The 17,359-nt window shown below is 52.3% G+C and overlaps 1 protein-coding gene across 3 annotated transcripts in view; it reads right to left on the minus strand.

The window, feature by feature from the left end:
- SH3RF3 (SH3 domain containing ring finger 3) overlaps nucleotides 1–15,272 on the minus strand; it is a 344,795-nt gene extending 329,523 nt beyond the window's left edge. Inside the window, exon 1 of one of the 3 annotated variants that reach the window (XM_023618447.2) lies at nucleotides 13,414–15,272. In XM_023618447.2, coding sequence (XP_023474215.1) covers nucleotides 13,414–13,983 — 570 coding nt within the window. In that variant the 5' untranslated portion in view covers nucleotides 13,984–15,272. The remainder of the gene's footprint in view (nucleotides 1–13,413) is intronic. The other 2 variants (XM_023618448.2, XM_070234980.1) reach the window with 2 other exon arrangements.
- Between the last annotated feature and the right edge of the window lie 2,087 nt (nucleotides 15,273–17,359).

Genomic DNA, 17,359 nt, shown 5'->3' on the forward strand with positions numbered 1-17,359 from the left:
CTCCCACTGACTTGCATCTTTATAACATGCACTTTTTCTTTACAATACCGTAAAAGACACCACAAAATATATTAACTTTTCCCCCAGTGTGGGAAGCTCAGTAAGGAGGAAATAATGTGAACTTTGAAGCGATCAGAACTGAATTCTAATCCCAGCTCACACCTTGGTTTCTCGCTGTGAAATGAGGCTCATGGCACCAATCTGAAAAAAATATGGAGCCCAAGCCAAAAGCCAGAGTCACTCTGGGTTCGGGTCCCAGCTGCACCACTCACCAGCTCTGTGACAAGCTAGTCGACTTCACTGGGCCTCGCTTTCCCCATCTGCAAAATGGGAGTAATCATACTACCTATTCCACTAAACGAATGGGCTGAATTCATTGTTTTTGTGCAAAGTTATTTCCTAAGGAATTATTTTTTAAGTGAATTAATGAGTAGAATAATGCCAGGCTCATAAATAGAACGGCTCCAACTGTCAGCAGGCAAAAGACCAAAATCTCTAGCCTGGTCTTGTACCACCTGCCTCCACCTTCCCTTCCGACCTTACCCCAAGCTGGTCTCATGGCCACTCAGTAGGCCCTCAATCATTTCCTTTCATAGTTCCACATTTGCTCCAAGCACCTTAGGACTCTAGGCCTCCGTGCCTGCTGTTCCCTCTATTGGAACACTCTCTTCCTCCCTCTTCACCAGACCAGGTCCTACTCATCCTTCCAGGTACAGACCTGGTAGGAGTCTCCCAGCCTCTGCTCCTACAACTACACTTCTCTACAAATTCGGAACGGGCTGCCAGGAAGCTTCCCCTACTCTATCAACTTTCCCAGGCCTTCTGTGGCCGAGAGCAGCACTGCTCAACCAACGCTGGCACCAGCCTCACCCGAGCACCTTTGACAAACCCACGCCAGGCCCCACGCAGACCAAGTGCATCAGGACCTGGAAGTCCAGGGGATTTCCACATGCAGCCCACAGGAGACCCACTGGGCTAGTAAGGAACAGAGCTGCAATATTTTAAAACATCATTTCAATCTTCCAAAAGGATACAAAAATCATGTGTCGATTGCAAAGAGAATTCACTGATTTTTTAAAATCTAAATTGAGTCCAATTAGAGTATAAAAATAATGCATTATGAAACATCTCCACTGTAGCTGAAATTTTTCAGTCAGCATTTTATTCACAGTCTCTTGATAGCATCCCCATTACTCCGACTAAATGTGAGCTCCAGGACGTCACAGACGTGATCCTGCTCTCTATTGTGCCCCAGCAGTAGACCCGTGCCCAGCACACACATGGACACCTCGATGTGACCCGCACTCCTCCTGCCCACAGATGCAGGTGACAGGAGCCCAGGCCCACGCTGGCTTAGAGGCACCTGCGCCGTTGAACAGATGAACCCCGCAGCTGCTGCTCTGCGAGCCTGGCACGCCGGGTGCCCTCTCACTGCGGGAGAGAGCCCTGCGCCTTGTTTGAAGCCCTGCATCTGCGGTTTATGAAATGCTGCAGTAACCTTTGAGATGAAAGGGGTTTAGAAGTGCAAATGACTGTCAATATGAATATTAATAGCAGTGTTATTAATAACTGAGGTCATCTGCCAGACACTTGACTCTTGATTAAACGGCGAGAAGGAGCTCAAGCCCAGCCAGAGCCCTGCGGGAGCACCGTACCCGGGGGCAGAGACCACTCTCCCGGCTGCCTAGGGAAGTCTGAAGACAGTCAGGCGTCAACGAAGGCCAAGGACAGCGAGCTGCTCCCGGTCAGAGTGCAGCCTCCCTGTGTTCTGTGTTCCGTGGGGCGTGGGTTCCGTGGACAGAGCTCGATCAGGCTGGCTGCTCTCGCCCCAGAGCCCACACCATGTCTGGCCTGCACAAGATGCTCCAGCAAAGCTTCCTGGCCCTGTTCCAAGGAACAAAAAATAGGACTTCTTTTTTCGGTAAAACCACCAATCACAACTGTTCCACAAGCTGTTAATTCACCTAAAATACTTTTTTTAAAACCAGCATGGTCGCCATTCACTACAAATATTTGAGACTTAAAAGGGCACCAGCTGTGCTGCAAACAAGCAGCCTGTCTGTGGCCACATCTTAGTGTCTTCCTGATTCAAAGACAGCCCGTTACATCCTGCTTCTTAAGTCATGGATGTACTGTCAGCATTAGGAATGATCCCTTTCACAGTTTTAAATGCTGTAGTTTCTGCCTGACTAATGCCATCTTTAATTATACATCATCAAGTATTTTACCGTGATCTAATGGGGTCTATTACTCATCAAAACGGCACTAGTCAGCAATCGTGCTCCTCAGAGCCAATTACTCAGCCCTTCCTTCATTCTTCAAAAGTCCAGCCCACACGTGCAGAAATTTGTATACAGTCTGAGGCATAGCTCTTACCAATGTGTCGAAAAAGAAAAAACTATCTTTTAAGGAACCCTCCTTGGAGTGCCTGTCTCAAGTCCCGGCACAGTGACACTACTGACTACTGATGGCACTCTGACCTCACCCTAGGTGCTGTGCACACGTCTCTGTCCATTCCGCTCTGCACGGGCGGCATGAACAGAAGAGGAAATGGATCCTCTGTTAGGTAAGCAATTTGCCCAAGACCTACTCCAAGCAGGTGGTAGGGCGGGATTTCCCCAGGGACAACACACAGCGTGAGACCAGGAGAAGACGCCACAAAAGGAGCTGGCTAGGACTGGACAGACCACAGCACAGAGGGGCCCCCTCCTGAACTGGACCCCCACAGTCAACCTGCTTCATTATCCAATACACTCTGAGGGGCTGTGTGAGCAGACGCAAACCCAAAGCTCAGCAGAAGTCAGCCAGTCCCAGACCTTCATGCAAAGGGGTGGACTGCCGATCCAATTAATAACTGTAACTGCATACTCATAAAAACTATAGAAGTACAGGTATATTCTATGCATATTAAGGCATATCTATATGTCTATACATGTATTTATATATATTGAAATGCATTAATCATTGGGTGAAAAATGAAAGGGCCAGGCTCAAATTCTGGACATTTTACCTAAACGACATGATGAACTTCCGCATACTTACAAAAAAAACACTCCAATTACTAAACCGAAGTGCCCGAAGACCTAGAAGCAGGGACATAAAACTAGAAAGGTCACCTGACGGAACATTAACAAATAAATCATTTTGAAAAACTGGGAATCAGTGACAAGCTATGAGACCTTGGTATGTCCCTCCTGAATAATTGACGAAGCGTCTTTTCTTGGACCATTTACAGGACTATGTTTAGAATTCTATTTAGCACTGCAAGATAATTCACTCAAGTGTTGGCTTCTTATCAGATCTGTTGACTAAGCAGCAGATGGAAAATAATAAATACACACAAATACAGTGTTTCTTTACTGTGCAAACAGCACACTGAAGAGCTCGATCAAGAGCTGCCTCACCTGGCCCCAGCGACACTGAGGCTGTTGCCGACACGTGGATCTGACGTCGTCCGTGAGAGCCTCAGGCCCACTGTTGTGCTCATCGTCTCCCTATTCTTACTTCCTTCCGGCAAACCTCTCAGTACCAACCGATGGTTGTGAGCACAAGAAATGGGCATTTTTGGCCATTTCTTCCAGGCACCTCTAGGAAGGTGCCAGCCAACACCCTGTCTTTTGGACAAAGAGAACATCCATTCTCTGACTCACTACAGGGTCACCAACAGGGAAAAAAGGAAGAGAGACAGGGAGAGAAAGAACTTTGGACAGCTGTGAAAGAGGTGAGCCTTCGCCGAGGAGAAAGCCTGAGAAGCCAGTGCTAGAAGAGGAGGCTCCAGGAAAAGCCTGGAGTGAATGCCTTTTGAAAGATTCCCTGGACAGCACCACCAGGACCACAGGAAGTGAACTAATTCTGCGGCAGTGGAGACCCTGAGCCATAGGAAGCTTGAGAGAATGTACAGCCCCCAAGACCCCCTAAGAGACTGGGAGGGGGACAGCAGGTCCCCCACTGCACTCCGAAAGGCTACAACCAACATCATGTGACCCTCAAAAGGCCACGCCGAAGCTCCTGTGGACACAGACACGGCCTGTCCAGGGCTGTGCCCCCTGCCCCACAGCCGGCCAACTCCTCTGGGTACACAAGGCCTCTTCTGGGTCGCCCCCCCAGGCCTGGCAACTGTGGGAGACTGCGGGGAGCGGTGGTGGGAGTGTGAGAGGTGGCCCCTCACAAGACCATGACTTTCCCTTGAACTCCCCAGAATGTGTGGACTGTTGGGTGATATGGAACTAGATAAAAATGACAGCTGTAATTTGGGAAGGAAGGACTGCAAAAAAGGTACCCAATGTAGACTCTGTCTATGTAGATGCTTGTCCCATGTCCTTCCTCGGGGTCCCAGCCCAACTCTGTTGGGGGGTTTCACCCACCAGGAACACCAGCACCCCCGTGGCACTCTCCCCTTCTTTGTCTCCCATGCCAGGTCACACTCCACTAGCCAAGATGCCACTTCGTAGTCCCTGGCACTCCACTGTGACACCCTTCGCTGTGTCTGTCAACATGACAACTGTCACCTTGAAACTAACACCCTTGAAAATTCTTCAACCTGACAGAATTTTTCCCACTTACATTTAGAGTGAAAGCATCCCCAAACGACGGCCACCTTTCCCCAAATCTACTGACAAACCCATAGCTCTTTCTCCACGCAACAGCAAACTCCAACAGCTTCACAGGTAGGGCCCATCAAACACTAGCCATCAGAAACCAAGCCTCAGCCTGACCTCACTGTGGCGCGGCAGGGCCACGGTGCAACATGGCCACGGCAGCCCTTCACCCAGAGAGGCAAGCCACAGCTCAAACCTTCCTCAGCGAACAGCAGCATTACAGCGCGGGAGACGCCGCCCCGCTCATCTTCAGAGAAGCCGTCCAGGGTGGCAGCCCTCTCTTGCTGGTGGGAGCCAGTGCACGCCGCTCTGCTCAGTGGAGCTCAGCCCCCCACAGCTGTGCCCAACAAGACAGGGAACCCAAAAGGGGAGCTGGGGTGGGCCAGGGCTGCAGGAAGTCATGGGAAACATATCTGATTCCAAGTTTGAGGATACAACCCCATGGTTTTACGAAAATTAGAGGAAGCATTTTCTAGAGTAGAACGTAACATTCTTGTGAATTTTTAAGAAGAAAATATAAAACCACAAATAACCACCTGAGAAGAACAACAGCAGAAAGGATATGGGTGGGGAGGGGGCAAGTGGCAAAGAAACGGAGATGTACAGGTTGCCTGATTGGAAGCTGCAGAGCACCAGGCAGGCAGTCTCAGGACTGTGGTCCCTTCATGGTCACCAGAAATTGTTACCAAGCAAAGGGCTCGCTCCCTGACGCACACAGAAGCCAATACTACGGCACCAACTTTCAAGAAGAGAAAGCTTTATTGCAAGGTCAACTGCAAGGAGACAGGAGGCAAGGCTCTCAAACCTGCCTCTGCAATCCAGGGTTCAGGGAGAAATTTAAGGAGTTAGGGGCTACTAAGCTGCACGTGGGGCCCTGGGCACTGACCAGCTCGCCTCAAATCAGGCCATACATGGAAATCAAGCTACTTGGCAGCTGGGAACCTGATTTTGCTTATTGAAGGAAGATTCTTGGTTCCTGGGTCATCCTGGAGCTATGCATTCCCCCCTGGCACATGCATAGGGCCGTCTCTGTTATTGAGCAAGGTTTGGCTAATTAATAACCTGTTTTAAGAAAACAAAACTAGTTTACGCTGGTCAATGTTTCATGTAGTGTTTCAAGACCACGCAGAGGGGTCTTGGAACATGGTGGCACCTCAGTACAGGCAGCTCCTTCAGGCTGGTAAGCCACACCCGGCAGGCAGCAGCTTTCCCCTGCAGGCAGCTGTGAGGCGGAGGCCAGGAAGGACTGGCAGAAGGCCGGAGCAAAAGATCAGAGATGCCCTTCAGGAACATCCTGAGCCACCCCAGGAGACTCAAGGAACTTGAGAAAGACCTGGCAGCAGGGAGGAGGCGGCGGGTGGAGGCGATGCCAGAGGAAATTCCTCGTGCAACCTCTCCTGGTGAGAGCAGGTGAGGTCTGTGCCACTACGTAGTCCTGCAGAGGGGAAGTGGCCTCCTGGCCACAGGCAGCCACCTCTTGGGGCAGCATGACTTGCTGGGTGCTCCACCAGCACCACAGCCAGAACAATTCCCAGCTGTGGATCCCAGACATGTCTGTTTTCTCAAAACCCAAAACCACTGCCACTTATAATATTGTGGGACAGTGGGGTAATCAGAAATACGATGTCCTGGTTCACCGGGGCATTAGCCCTGTGTAGAACAGGATGCCCTCGTCCTCAGGGTGAGCACACCTGGAGAGCCCAGTGGGGGTAACACAGTCGCCCAGCAGGCATGGAGGGAGATGAGGTCCAGGATTTACTGAGCTGAATTAACTGGCCTGCTCCTCACAGCCACATGGCCACTCGGAACCCTCCTTCTCTCTCCATGCCTGACCTCCCATGGATGCCTCCCAGAGACCTGTTCCCCGAGGCTAGGAAACAAATATTTTGCTTTCTCTGGGGAGACGCTAACTTAGAAGTTTAATTCTTATCTCAAGGGTCACTGTCACTCTCAAGCGTTGCCCACCTGCACCCTGAAGTCACACAGACTTCCACCTGCAGCTGTAAAGACCCTGCCAGGCTGCAGGCCAGGATCTCTGCAGCCCCGGGCTCAGCTCCTGTGGGCCCTGGGTGCCGGGAAGGAGGGCTGGTCCAAGGCTGTGTGTGGGCCTTCAGGCCCATTCTTTGCGCACAATCTCAGCATGGCTGTCATTCACTAAGAAAGCTGGAGGAAGAGGAGCTGAGGCAAGATGACTAACTGTTACCTCCAGAAAGCCAGATGATCCAAACCTTAAAGGGCCAAAAAAGCAGTGATTGTCAGGAAACCACGCAGCCCACAGAAGGAACAGTGAAGAAAGAACACTGAAAACAGCCTGGGGAAATGAACAGAGCCAGAAAATGCCCAGAGGAGGCAAAAGAAGGGACTGTGGAGGTGGGCTGCTTAGGTGGGCTGGGTTGTGGACCAACATCTCTTCACCTGGATGAAGTCACCCACCTGGCCTAGAATGATCCCTTCAACATGGACAATGCAAGCTGCCCACACCAACCCAGAGGCCACCCAACTCCCCAGGTGTTGGGCGGGGGTCTTTGAAGTCTCCCTTGGCCCCCAGGACCACCCACAGAGGGCACGGCTATTGGGAGTGTTTTAGGGGTTGTTCAGTTTATAACAACCCAGCCTGGGGTTATAGAAGAAAGGTTTTCTAAGCCCATGAGGTTGTTTATGGCAAATGAAGCATTAAGTGGGAAACTAGTCCACCAGGGGCCAGACTGAGGTACTGGGCGGTTAAAGCTGACGCACTGAACAGTTTGGGACACGGAGGAAGAGCTACAATTAATATCAACCACACTTCACAGACTGGTATTAACCCTGTGTAGAGTACATACGCCTTTTGCTAAAAGGAAAAAAGAAAATTCTATTTCAACACCTAAATTTTAAAAAAGCAAGAAACTGCTGAAGTTCTGGGAAAAGAAAAGAACGTGAGTATGTAAAGGGACCTTAAACAGAATTACGGTTTACAAAGGACAAATGAAGCAGGGGTCAGCCGCTGATGCTGGGACGGAGGGGCACCCCGCCATGTACACCAGCTCATGGGCTGAGAGAGGAGGCCCCCGCTGCACCCACATGCGGCCGGGGGGAGGCCCACCTGGCCTGTGCTCTTCACCCAGCCTTGTGATCTGAGTTGGGTGGACACTGTTTCTACATTTTATGAGTCACTATCTCTGGTCAATAAAGTGCTTTCGTTCTGCACATGTTTAGACTCCAAACTTCGTCCAGACAATGATGGCCAGTGACAAAATGAACCCAGAGGCATCATGAACCTGGCAGGTACAGCTGAGTCTCACTGGTTATCTGTTTCAAGGTGATGTTAATTTAGCACAGGCTGCGTGCCCACGCCATTCTTGACACTCTGCACGCTTCATCCTGCACAAACACACCTGGCTTTAATTACCTTTAGTCAGGCTTGTAAGGGGGAAACAGGTGCAATTTTTAAGTTACGTAGAAATTAGGTAATTATTATAAAGAGTTAAGGAACACAATGGCTTATCCAAAAACAGTAAATATTTCTTTCCTATGTGGAAATTTCTAAAAAGCACGTAGAGATAAGGTGTCGGGGCTTCAATTGTGTGTGCGGAAGAAATGAGGGCTTGGGAGTATAACTGTCACCGAACAGCAGCTCTTGTTGCCAGGACGTCAATGCTGCTTTAAAAAGTAGCCTGGTGCTCCATTTAATGGTGAGGCAGGAAGCAGATTTTGAAGGCACTTCCTAAAAACCAATATAATTTTCATCCCAAGTGCTCCCGGTGCGTACTGCAGCAGCTGGACGGGGCAGGTACTCAAACACGTGTTCAGTGAAGCGGAGAGAGAACTGCAACGCTGTCCTGCATCTTGAACTGCTGCGTCACGGCCTCCCTGGGAAGGGCACCCCAGTTTTCCCAGGTGCCTCCTTCTGTCCGAGCGTCACCAAGAACTTGCCCTCCTGCGCTCAGCGCTCTCGGCTCTAGAACATTTGCACCCAGTCCTGGTGCCGGCCTGTTCTTAAAGTCTCTCACCACTTCTACTCAACTGAATTCCTGCGGCAAATACCAATTCACTTAAACTCAAATAAACTCACACGAGCATCACACACACATTCCATTAAGAAAATACATAAGAAATACGAACATACGATCTTCACGTCTGCAGATAACCTTCGTACGAGTTAACAGTGTAGACACGCGTGGCAGACGAGAGAAACAACTGACCAAATCAGCTCCTCCTGGATGCTCTTCTGCATCTCCCAAAGGATCACTGCATCTCTAAACATCCATAAGCCATCAAGAGTCAAGGTCAAGTTTAAAGAAGAAGGCAGAAGTCTGTGAGCAGAATCCAATTGTGCTACTATTTTATATGCTTTTTTATTCCAACTTCACTCAATGGGAAAAGGGAGCCCCACATGATGGTGTGCAAGCACAATTTTTAAACCATTCATTGCTGCCAACACCTTCAGTTTGACCCCCTATTCTTTTAAGGTTAATTAGAATTCCAATAGGATACACATCAAGCATGCATTTCTAATTCATCACATCTGAAGATCTTCCAAGCAAGGCAAATCTGATAAAAAGTGACCTTGGCTTCTTGAAGTGATGCTATAAACAGTGTTTCCCCCTAAGTAAATCCTTGCTGATGTTTCACTTCAAAAATGTACCTCGAAAAAGAGCATGTTAAATGCAAAAAAATACAGATTAAATACAGATTGAACTGAAATACTGAACTTGCAGCGACTACGTAATTGAGACCCAATTTCATCACACTCCACCAAGCCAGCGGGCTCTCAACAGCCGGAATGAAAGGACAGTGGGATATAATTCTGCTCAGCTCCACTGCACAGAGCAGCCTAATTCCAGGCGGCTGTAGACAAGCTCTGTGTCCTGGACCAAGGAGGCAAGCTTCGTCTTCAGGGGAGCCTGCCAACCCGCAGCATCAGCAACTGAGCAGGATCTCTCTCCCCTGCTGCCTGTTTAAAACAGATTATAGTGTGGACCTTCTCAGTTTGATGAAGCTTATAAGGATCGGGAACATGACCTCTGATAGCAAAGATAAAACTGGAAACAGATTCAAGCATTTGGCTTAGATGCCATTAATGCTCTACAATCTGTAACACAGGCCGACTTCAAATGGAGAGGCACAGCGTGGATCAGACCCCCCCACACACACACACCCGCAACTGCCTTATATTTGAGTAAAGCATATTTAAAAAGTACTCTTTGAATTACTCAATTGTAATGCAAATTGTAATTCAAAATTGTAATTCAAATTGTAACTGCAAAACGGTTTTAGAAAGACACGTTGCCCTGAAACACCCCAATCAATGCTAGTCAGGGGTGTTAAAAGGGTTACCTTGCAAAACTGTAAAACCAAAACTAAAAACAATTTGGGCTGAAAACTTAGCGGACATTTATCAACTGCAATGGAAAGTATAATTAAAACACAGCTGCTTAAAGATCACTTTAAGAAGCAACACGTACGAGTATGTGCCAACAGGCAACAGTCCTAACCTGAGGCACTGGGTACTTGTAACTCGGTATAAAATTTCCAGGGGCAGCATTATTAATGGTTTCAAAAAATGCCTCATCTCAAATGCCTCAGGTGAAAGCAGATCTGAGAGGCTCTGCTAACCAGGTTAGAGGTTTCCAAAGGACTCTGGAGATAACCAAAACTGATGAAAAAGATGCAGTGAAGAGTTTGGAAAGAAAATGTTTCACCACCTCCAAGTAGAACCAAAGAGGAGTTAATACATTTTATACACAATGTGTTCCCAAGGTCTAGCTGTAACTAAATTGATAAATAGTCTAGCAGATATCTGTGTATCTGCATACCTAAAAAGTCTACATATGCCAAAAGAAGATTTGAGGAGCTTCTCATTGGGAAAATAGGGGGTTGTCTTATATTTACAGTCACCTGCTATTAAGGCATATATGGTATTTGCTGAACGGTAACAGGAGTGCCCATCTATTAAACAACAGGCAGCAACAGCCAGCATTCAGCTTTGCTGTGAGGAGTCAAAGCAATTCCAATGGACAGTAAAGCAGTGAGAACGTACTGAAGAACCAGCTGAAGGAATTTTCAGCTGACGTCTTTGCCAACCAAATTTACAGAGTTGCTTAATGTCAATCCCTTCCCTCTTCCCACATTGTCCCTGTCCCTCCAGATGATGCAGTGGGACCTAAATGCTATTACCCAGAGCGGCAGGATAAGTGCAGCATGCAGGACTTCTGGGTGCCCAGGAAGACCCCCACTACTATTAAAACTCAGTGGATAAAAAGCTAGATGGTATTACCATTGACGGGGTTCGGGGCAGGCCGCCCCAAGATGCACACTCTGGTACGTGGACTATTTCGAGCTGAAGACAGTAAAGGCTCAGAAGACTCAGGAAGAGCATCCGACCTTCCGCCCCCAAACTGCCTAAAGGACTTTACCATAGAAGGCCTTTCCAGGAAGGAGCTCACACCACGTGATAGCTATAGTATGATGGAAAATGGGTGTGACAAAAGGACACCAACAAACCCATTCTTTGGCCTAGCAAACCCTGTTTAACAAACATTTGCATTCCAGCTCCATGTAAATTGTCTTCCTCCCCTTTGAAGGCCCCAATCACCATCCCCAATGTCTTTCTTGTCTGTAGCTGAAGATGCTTGAAACAGGCAGCCTCAGCCAGATGGCCGAGTTACTCAGTGTCTTCTGGGTTTCTCCCAGGGATACATGCTGTTAAATCTTGTTTGATTTTCTCTTGCTAACCTGCCTCTCTGATTATTTGACCAGCCATAAGAACCTTAAGGAAAAGCTGGGGGCGGGGTATTCTCCCACTCCCCAACACCCTCCCCCCTCCCCCCCCAACTCCTTTTCCTCTCTGAAAATGATCAAGTATAAGACTGAATATAATTCAGACTCCTTCCTAAAACCTGAGTCCTTATGAGGCGGGCCTGTGAAGAAAGGACTGAGGGTCACGGTTAACACAAGAAAAAGAAAGTAAATGTGTTCTAAGATCCCCTAAAGCCCAGAGGCCACAAGCCAGGTCTGAGAGTTCCACCTGCCTCCAGGGAAAGTCCGCCAATAACCCCAGGCAACAAAGAGTCAGTTCCTGGTCGCTCGGCGTCAGGACTAACTACAAATGCCACCTAGTTCCAAGAGCTGCCTCAAGGCTCCGGCCTTTCACGTTTCAGAGGTTCCCTCCTAACTGCCTGATCAGATGCCATTCACCTGAGGTAACGAGGAGGACACCTGTAAACACTCTCATCAAAAGGTCCTGGTGTTTTACTAGAAGCATCATTCCAAAAATCACTTAATTCTCTGAACAAGAGGAGGTAACCCACTTATTTTGCAAATAAAGACCTTTAATTATAATACCTTAGATAAACACAGCAAGGACAGGAAGGAAAAGTTTAAAGATCTGTAACAAGAACACACATAACTGGATTTAATCATAATTAAAACCAAAGAAACACTACTAACACCCCTTCAGCAGCGACCCCAAGTACAAATAGTCCTTGACTGTTCTGGACGGTGCATTCCTCCTGGTCCACAGGAAAACCCAGTGTGGCAGAGGATGACATTTAACGCTAAAGCTCAGCACCCATGGGCTTAAGCTCCTAACCTCAGAGACACTGCAGGACTGAGGCCTTCGGCTGGCAGCCCTCTCCCAGCATGTCAGTACCACACATGTTGGAGGGTTATAGAAATGATTTATGTACCACCAGCTCCTTAAATGGTCAAAAATAGAGGGATAAGTGTATTTTCTAAAATGAACCATAATTGCAAGAGATCAATGTTTTTATTTTTACCTTTCAGTGGGCTTTTCTACATTTAAAGAAAATATCAAACGCGAGTACTTTGTTTCTCGCCTAAATCAGCATCCCATGGGTCACCCCTCCCCCCACAACAGCTCCCAAGATGGCAGAGGGTGTGAAATGACACATTCAAGGAAGCTTTTGAAACTAAATCACCGATGCCCTCAAGATAAGGCCTTTCAACTAAAACAGAAGGAGTGGATGCTGTATGATGTAGTTGCATAAAAAAAATTAATAAAATTTAAAAAATAAAACAAAAAACCTCAAATAAGCACCCACATGGGAATGCGACCCTGTGGGAGACAGAACCCGAGCTTCCAGGCAGACGCAGGCCAGGAAGGGCTGGGCCAACCACTCCTCCGGTCTCCAGGCGGATTCTTTCCCTTCTGTTCAATGGAGTTTGTAATCTGTGTTCTTCCAACCCCCAGTCAGCACTTCCCTCTGCCCAAGCCTCCTTTACAGACACCAGGCCTGAGGCCCACCTCTTCCCGGCTATCAGACCCGGAAACACTAAGCACTAACCTTACCCAGGCTAGCTGAGGGTGTGCAGAAGGCCAGTGCGGGGTCCAGTGGGAGGAAGCCTATTTCTGGGGAGAAGGGGGTCCCAGCAAAGTTAAAAAGCCGGAGACACAGGCCCGGCCAGCACAGGAACTGCAGGAACTGGAGGTGAGGAGGGGACAGCAAGATGCGCCCACCCCGTGGGAGGATGGGCTGTTGGCACACTATGGACAGGTGGAAAGATTCCCTGGGACCACATACCGCCACAAAGCAAGTGGAGGTGGGGGAAATGGGGGGAGGGAGAGGATGGCGGGACGACAGGAAGTTCAGCGAGGACGGGACAGAATAGGGGAGACAAGGTGTCCAACAGTTGGCAAGCCGGACTCCAAGGGTTACACTCAGGAGTCCTTGGAGGGGAGCAGGGTGGAGAAAGAAGAGCAAGGCAAGGGCCACTGTGAAGCCACCTCTGGTCTCCCCTGCCCCTCATCACTGCCCTCCACACCCACACGTGTCCACACACACCTCTGGCGCCGCACCGCGAAGCAGATACCCACCTTTACCACCGGCGCGCTCCTGTTGGTCGTCAGCTCGCGCAGGCTGACAGCGGCGCTGCCTGCCGACCCAGAAAGGAAGACGGGCGAGCCGGGGGCGCTGCCCGCCGCACTGCCCCCACCACCCGCAAGCGCGGTGGCCGCTCCTGAGCCGGGGCCAGGGCACGCCGGGGGACTGCCGCCCGGGCTGGCGCCGGCGCGGGGCCGCTGGCGGATGCCGTCCAGCAGGCGCACCAGCAGGATGTTGGCGGGCAGCTCGTCCACGCCGCAGCCCACCAGGATGCGGCACTCGGGGCAGCGCAGCTCGTGGCGCGAGCACACGATGCTCTCCAGACAGCGGCGGCAGAAAGTGTGCTGGCAGGGCAGCACCTTGGCAGTGGTGTCCAGGCGCTCCAGGCACACGGAGCACTCCAGCAGGTCCAGCAGCGACGACTCATCCATGTCCTCGCCCGCCGCCACGGCCGCCGCCCGCCGCCGCCGCCGCCGCTCGCCTGGCCTGTCGTCGTCGCCCTCGCTCTGCGCAGCAGCGGCGGCCGCCTTGGACGCGCACAGCCAGGACGCTCCGAGCAGCATGGGGGAGGCGCCGGCGGCGGCCGCGCGCAGCTGCCTAGGTCCCGGGGCGGGCGCGGGGGCCGGCGCGGGGCCCGCCGCGAGCAGCGGACATCAGGGTCGCGCCCGGGCTGCCCGGGGAGCCGGGTTCCGCCGCGACTTCCTTCACTTCAGCTGGCGGCCCGAGGCTCCGGCCGCGGCGGTGCAAAATGACGTGCCGACCAACCTGCGTGGCGGGGACCTGAGTTCCGCGGCCCGCGAGCCAACTCCCGGCCAGCCGAGCCCACCCAGTCCTTCGGAGCACGGCGCCCGAGGCTGCCGGCTACACCTGTCCCGCCGCGTGGCCGCTCCGCGCCGGGTCCAGGGGCGCACCGGGCACGACACTCAGCGGGCTCTGCGCTCACAGTGACCGCTCGCGGCCCCGAGCCCCGCAGCAGGAAGCGCGAGAAGCAGTCGGTCGGGTCCCGGGGAAGCAGGGGCGCAGAGAGCGCGCTCCCCCGCGGCACCTCCCTGCGCCCTGGGCCTGCCCGCTAGTCCCTGCCCCCAGCGTGTGCCGCCAGACCCTTCCTCTTCCTCGGCCACGAGCACATGCGCGGGGAGCGCGCGGAGGTCACGGTCACTGCGGGGCTCAGGAAAGGAGACGCTGCGCCCGCTGGACCTCCTTTCGCCTGAGCGCACGCCGGCGACTAGTCCTGCCCCTTAGGGCGCCTTCAGGGCTCCCAAAAACTCCGAGGGCACCGTCCTGCGCAGGCTCGGCCCTGTCCCCTCCAGGTGCCCCGAGTCTTCCCTTCTGCTCTCCGTGAGCCTCGGCGAGGGTTGTTTCCTCCCGATGCTGCCGCGAAGGAAAGTTTGGGTGGTGTTATCCCGACTGCCTTCCTCGCGAGCGCCGGCAAGCAGCTTGGGGATATAGCCAACACCAGGGCATCCTCCTCGACAACTCCCCGGAGCGCTCCCGCTCCGGTCCCCTTTCGAAGCGGCGCGCAGAAGTGACAACCCCGGAGCTGCGGGTGTGGGTGCAGGGTGGCCCCGCGAAGCAGCAGGGGGAGGCGCTCGGGGTGGCGGAGGCGCCCCGGGGCCGGCTCGGGCTCCTCCCGGCGACAGCCGGGGGCCCCGGAGTCCGGGTCGGAGATTGGCCCGCTGCCCGCCGACCCGCACCCTAGTGCGGGCACCCGGCTCGGCGACGCGCCCTTGCCGGCGCAGTGCGGGGCGCTCCAGCGCCCACGGCGGCGCGGCCTCGCGAGCCCCCCTCCAGCCTCCTCGGGAGGCGCAGAGGAAGGGGAATTCGCGCTCGCCTTCCCGACGCCCCGGCTTCTGGGAGCGTCAGAGCAACGGAAGTACGTACTGAGGACCGGGCGCCGCAGGGAAGTTCGGCGGTGGGCTGGGGTCGACCGCGAGGATTCCCTGCCGCGCGCTGCCCCCTCGCGGCCGCCGGCGTTGCCAGCGCGCGTCCCCGCCCTCCCTGAGCACATCGGGCTTCTGGGCCCTTCGCTCCTGCGGGGCTGACGCCAGGAGAGGCGCTGAGGGCTGGAGGCCGGCCGGGCTACCCTGTGCTTTGTGAAGTACAGTGTAACTTTTTTTAACTTTTCAGGGAGGAAGTAATATTGGTTGAGGCTTAAAAGCCAAGAACATGCGTATGCATTATTTTATTTAATCATCAGAACGGCCTTGTGAGGGGATCATTCTAACCGCAGTTCACGTGTGAGGAAGATGAGACCGATCCTTGTGAAAAATCATCGAGGCTGCATGTTGGTAATTCTCTGTCTCCAGAACTTGCATGGAGAAGATCACATTCCTTTAAAATATGAGCTCCGTAATGTTGCACTGTAGTATCACTGGTGCCTAGGGCAGTGCCTGGCACACAGTAGGTGCTCAATAAACGTTTGTTGAATTAATGAAAAACAGGTTTCGGGATGGATTATCACCCAGTGGTGATCTGAGCACAGATCTTAGCCCCTCAGGTCCAGGTGTCCTGAGCTCATAGCAGGCTGCCAGGGCCTGGAACCCCAGCTCCTGCGGGCAGCAGGAGGCTTTCCCACAGTGTCATGGAGTGTCTCACTAGTGCGGCATTATTCACACCAGCACCACAACTGTGCGAGACTGAAGGCTGAGCTGCCTAACTGGAACCTGGGAGCAGGCTTCCTGGAAGGACCAGAGGCAGGGCATGCACATCACAGTGCACAGAAGCGGTTCTCATTCTCCTCCTTTTGCTCTTTGACTTGGCTAGGAACAACGAAGGGGAATTTTCAAGAGGACCCAGAAAGCTTGATCCAAAAGAAGGTGGCATGGACACAGGACACAAGGGGGAGAGTGAGGGGGGATGCCCTCAGACCCTGGGAAGGCTCACAGAGAGCAGGAGCTATCCGTGATGACATGCTCTGGGTCGTTTTGGTTGTGAGCAACAGAAACCAACTCTAGCTGGGTTTTTTAAGGAGCAGAAAAGATTCTGAGAACCAGAGGCACTCGCAGGGCCCCAGACTCAGAGCTGAGCCGGATAACTGCAGGTGGGCCCCGTGCGTCTGGCTCTCGCCCTTCTCTGTGTAATGACATGATCCGTCCCTCTCTTGCACGCTGCCTCTACTTCTCAACCCGTGTGGTGGAAAACATGGTCACAGCTCCAGAAGAACTTCTCTGATGGCTTGAGCCACTGACAGAAGCGCTCACCTGGCGCTGTGCAGCAGGAACTTTTAAACCCCTGTCGCCTTAGCTTGGCCCAGATGGTCACTCTCTGGACCAGTGCGTGTTGGTTACAGGAGCAGGATCATCTGAAACCTGGCCGCACCCTCAGGAGTCACACAGAAGGAGAAATGAGAGTTTCTGGAAAAGTGCACGCTGGGCAGACAGACCAGTAGATGCCCCCGCCAGGGGCCAGAGCCACACCTCTGCCCTCAGCCCGGGCCATACGGGAGCACATGCAGGCTGGGACCACAAGCATGCTGTGAGCCAACATGAGTCATGCATGCAGTATGGCTGCCTAGAAAAGTAATGAGATCTTCGGAGGTGTTAAAGGAAGTGAAGGCTCAGACCTCCCCCACTTCCTCCCTACTCCTTTGGCCCTGCCTTAACCACCTTCCGCAGGACCGACAGGCTGCAATCCCAAAGGAGTCGGAGGCTGGGCTGGACACGGAAATGGATGAAGGCTGGTCGGCTGAGCAACAGACCGTGGTGGGGACGGCAGCGAGCTGTGCCTGCACCTGGCAAAGAGCATGGCTGCTCCTCAGCCCCAGCCAGTCACAGCTCGCCTTGAGGAAAGGAGGGCCCAGGACTGTCAGATCAGTCCACCTCTCCAGAAAAGCTGGAAGGCCTGCATTTTATGTGAGATCTCCTGATGTTCAACAGTTGGCAACCAATTTGTTTCTCAAAAAACACCATATTAGCCAAATAAAATGAGTGTGTGGCCAAA

The sequence above is a fragment of the Equus caballus genome, chromosome 15, assembly GCF_041296265.1.
Source record: "Equus caballus isolate H_3958 breed thoroughbred chromosome 15, TB-T2T, whole genome shotgun sequence".
NCBI lineage: Eukaryota > Metazoa > Chordata > Mammalia > Perissodactyla > Equidae > Equus > Equus caballus.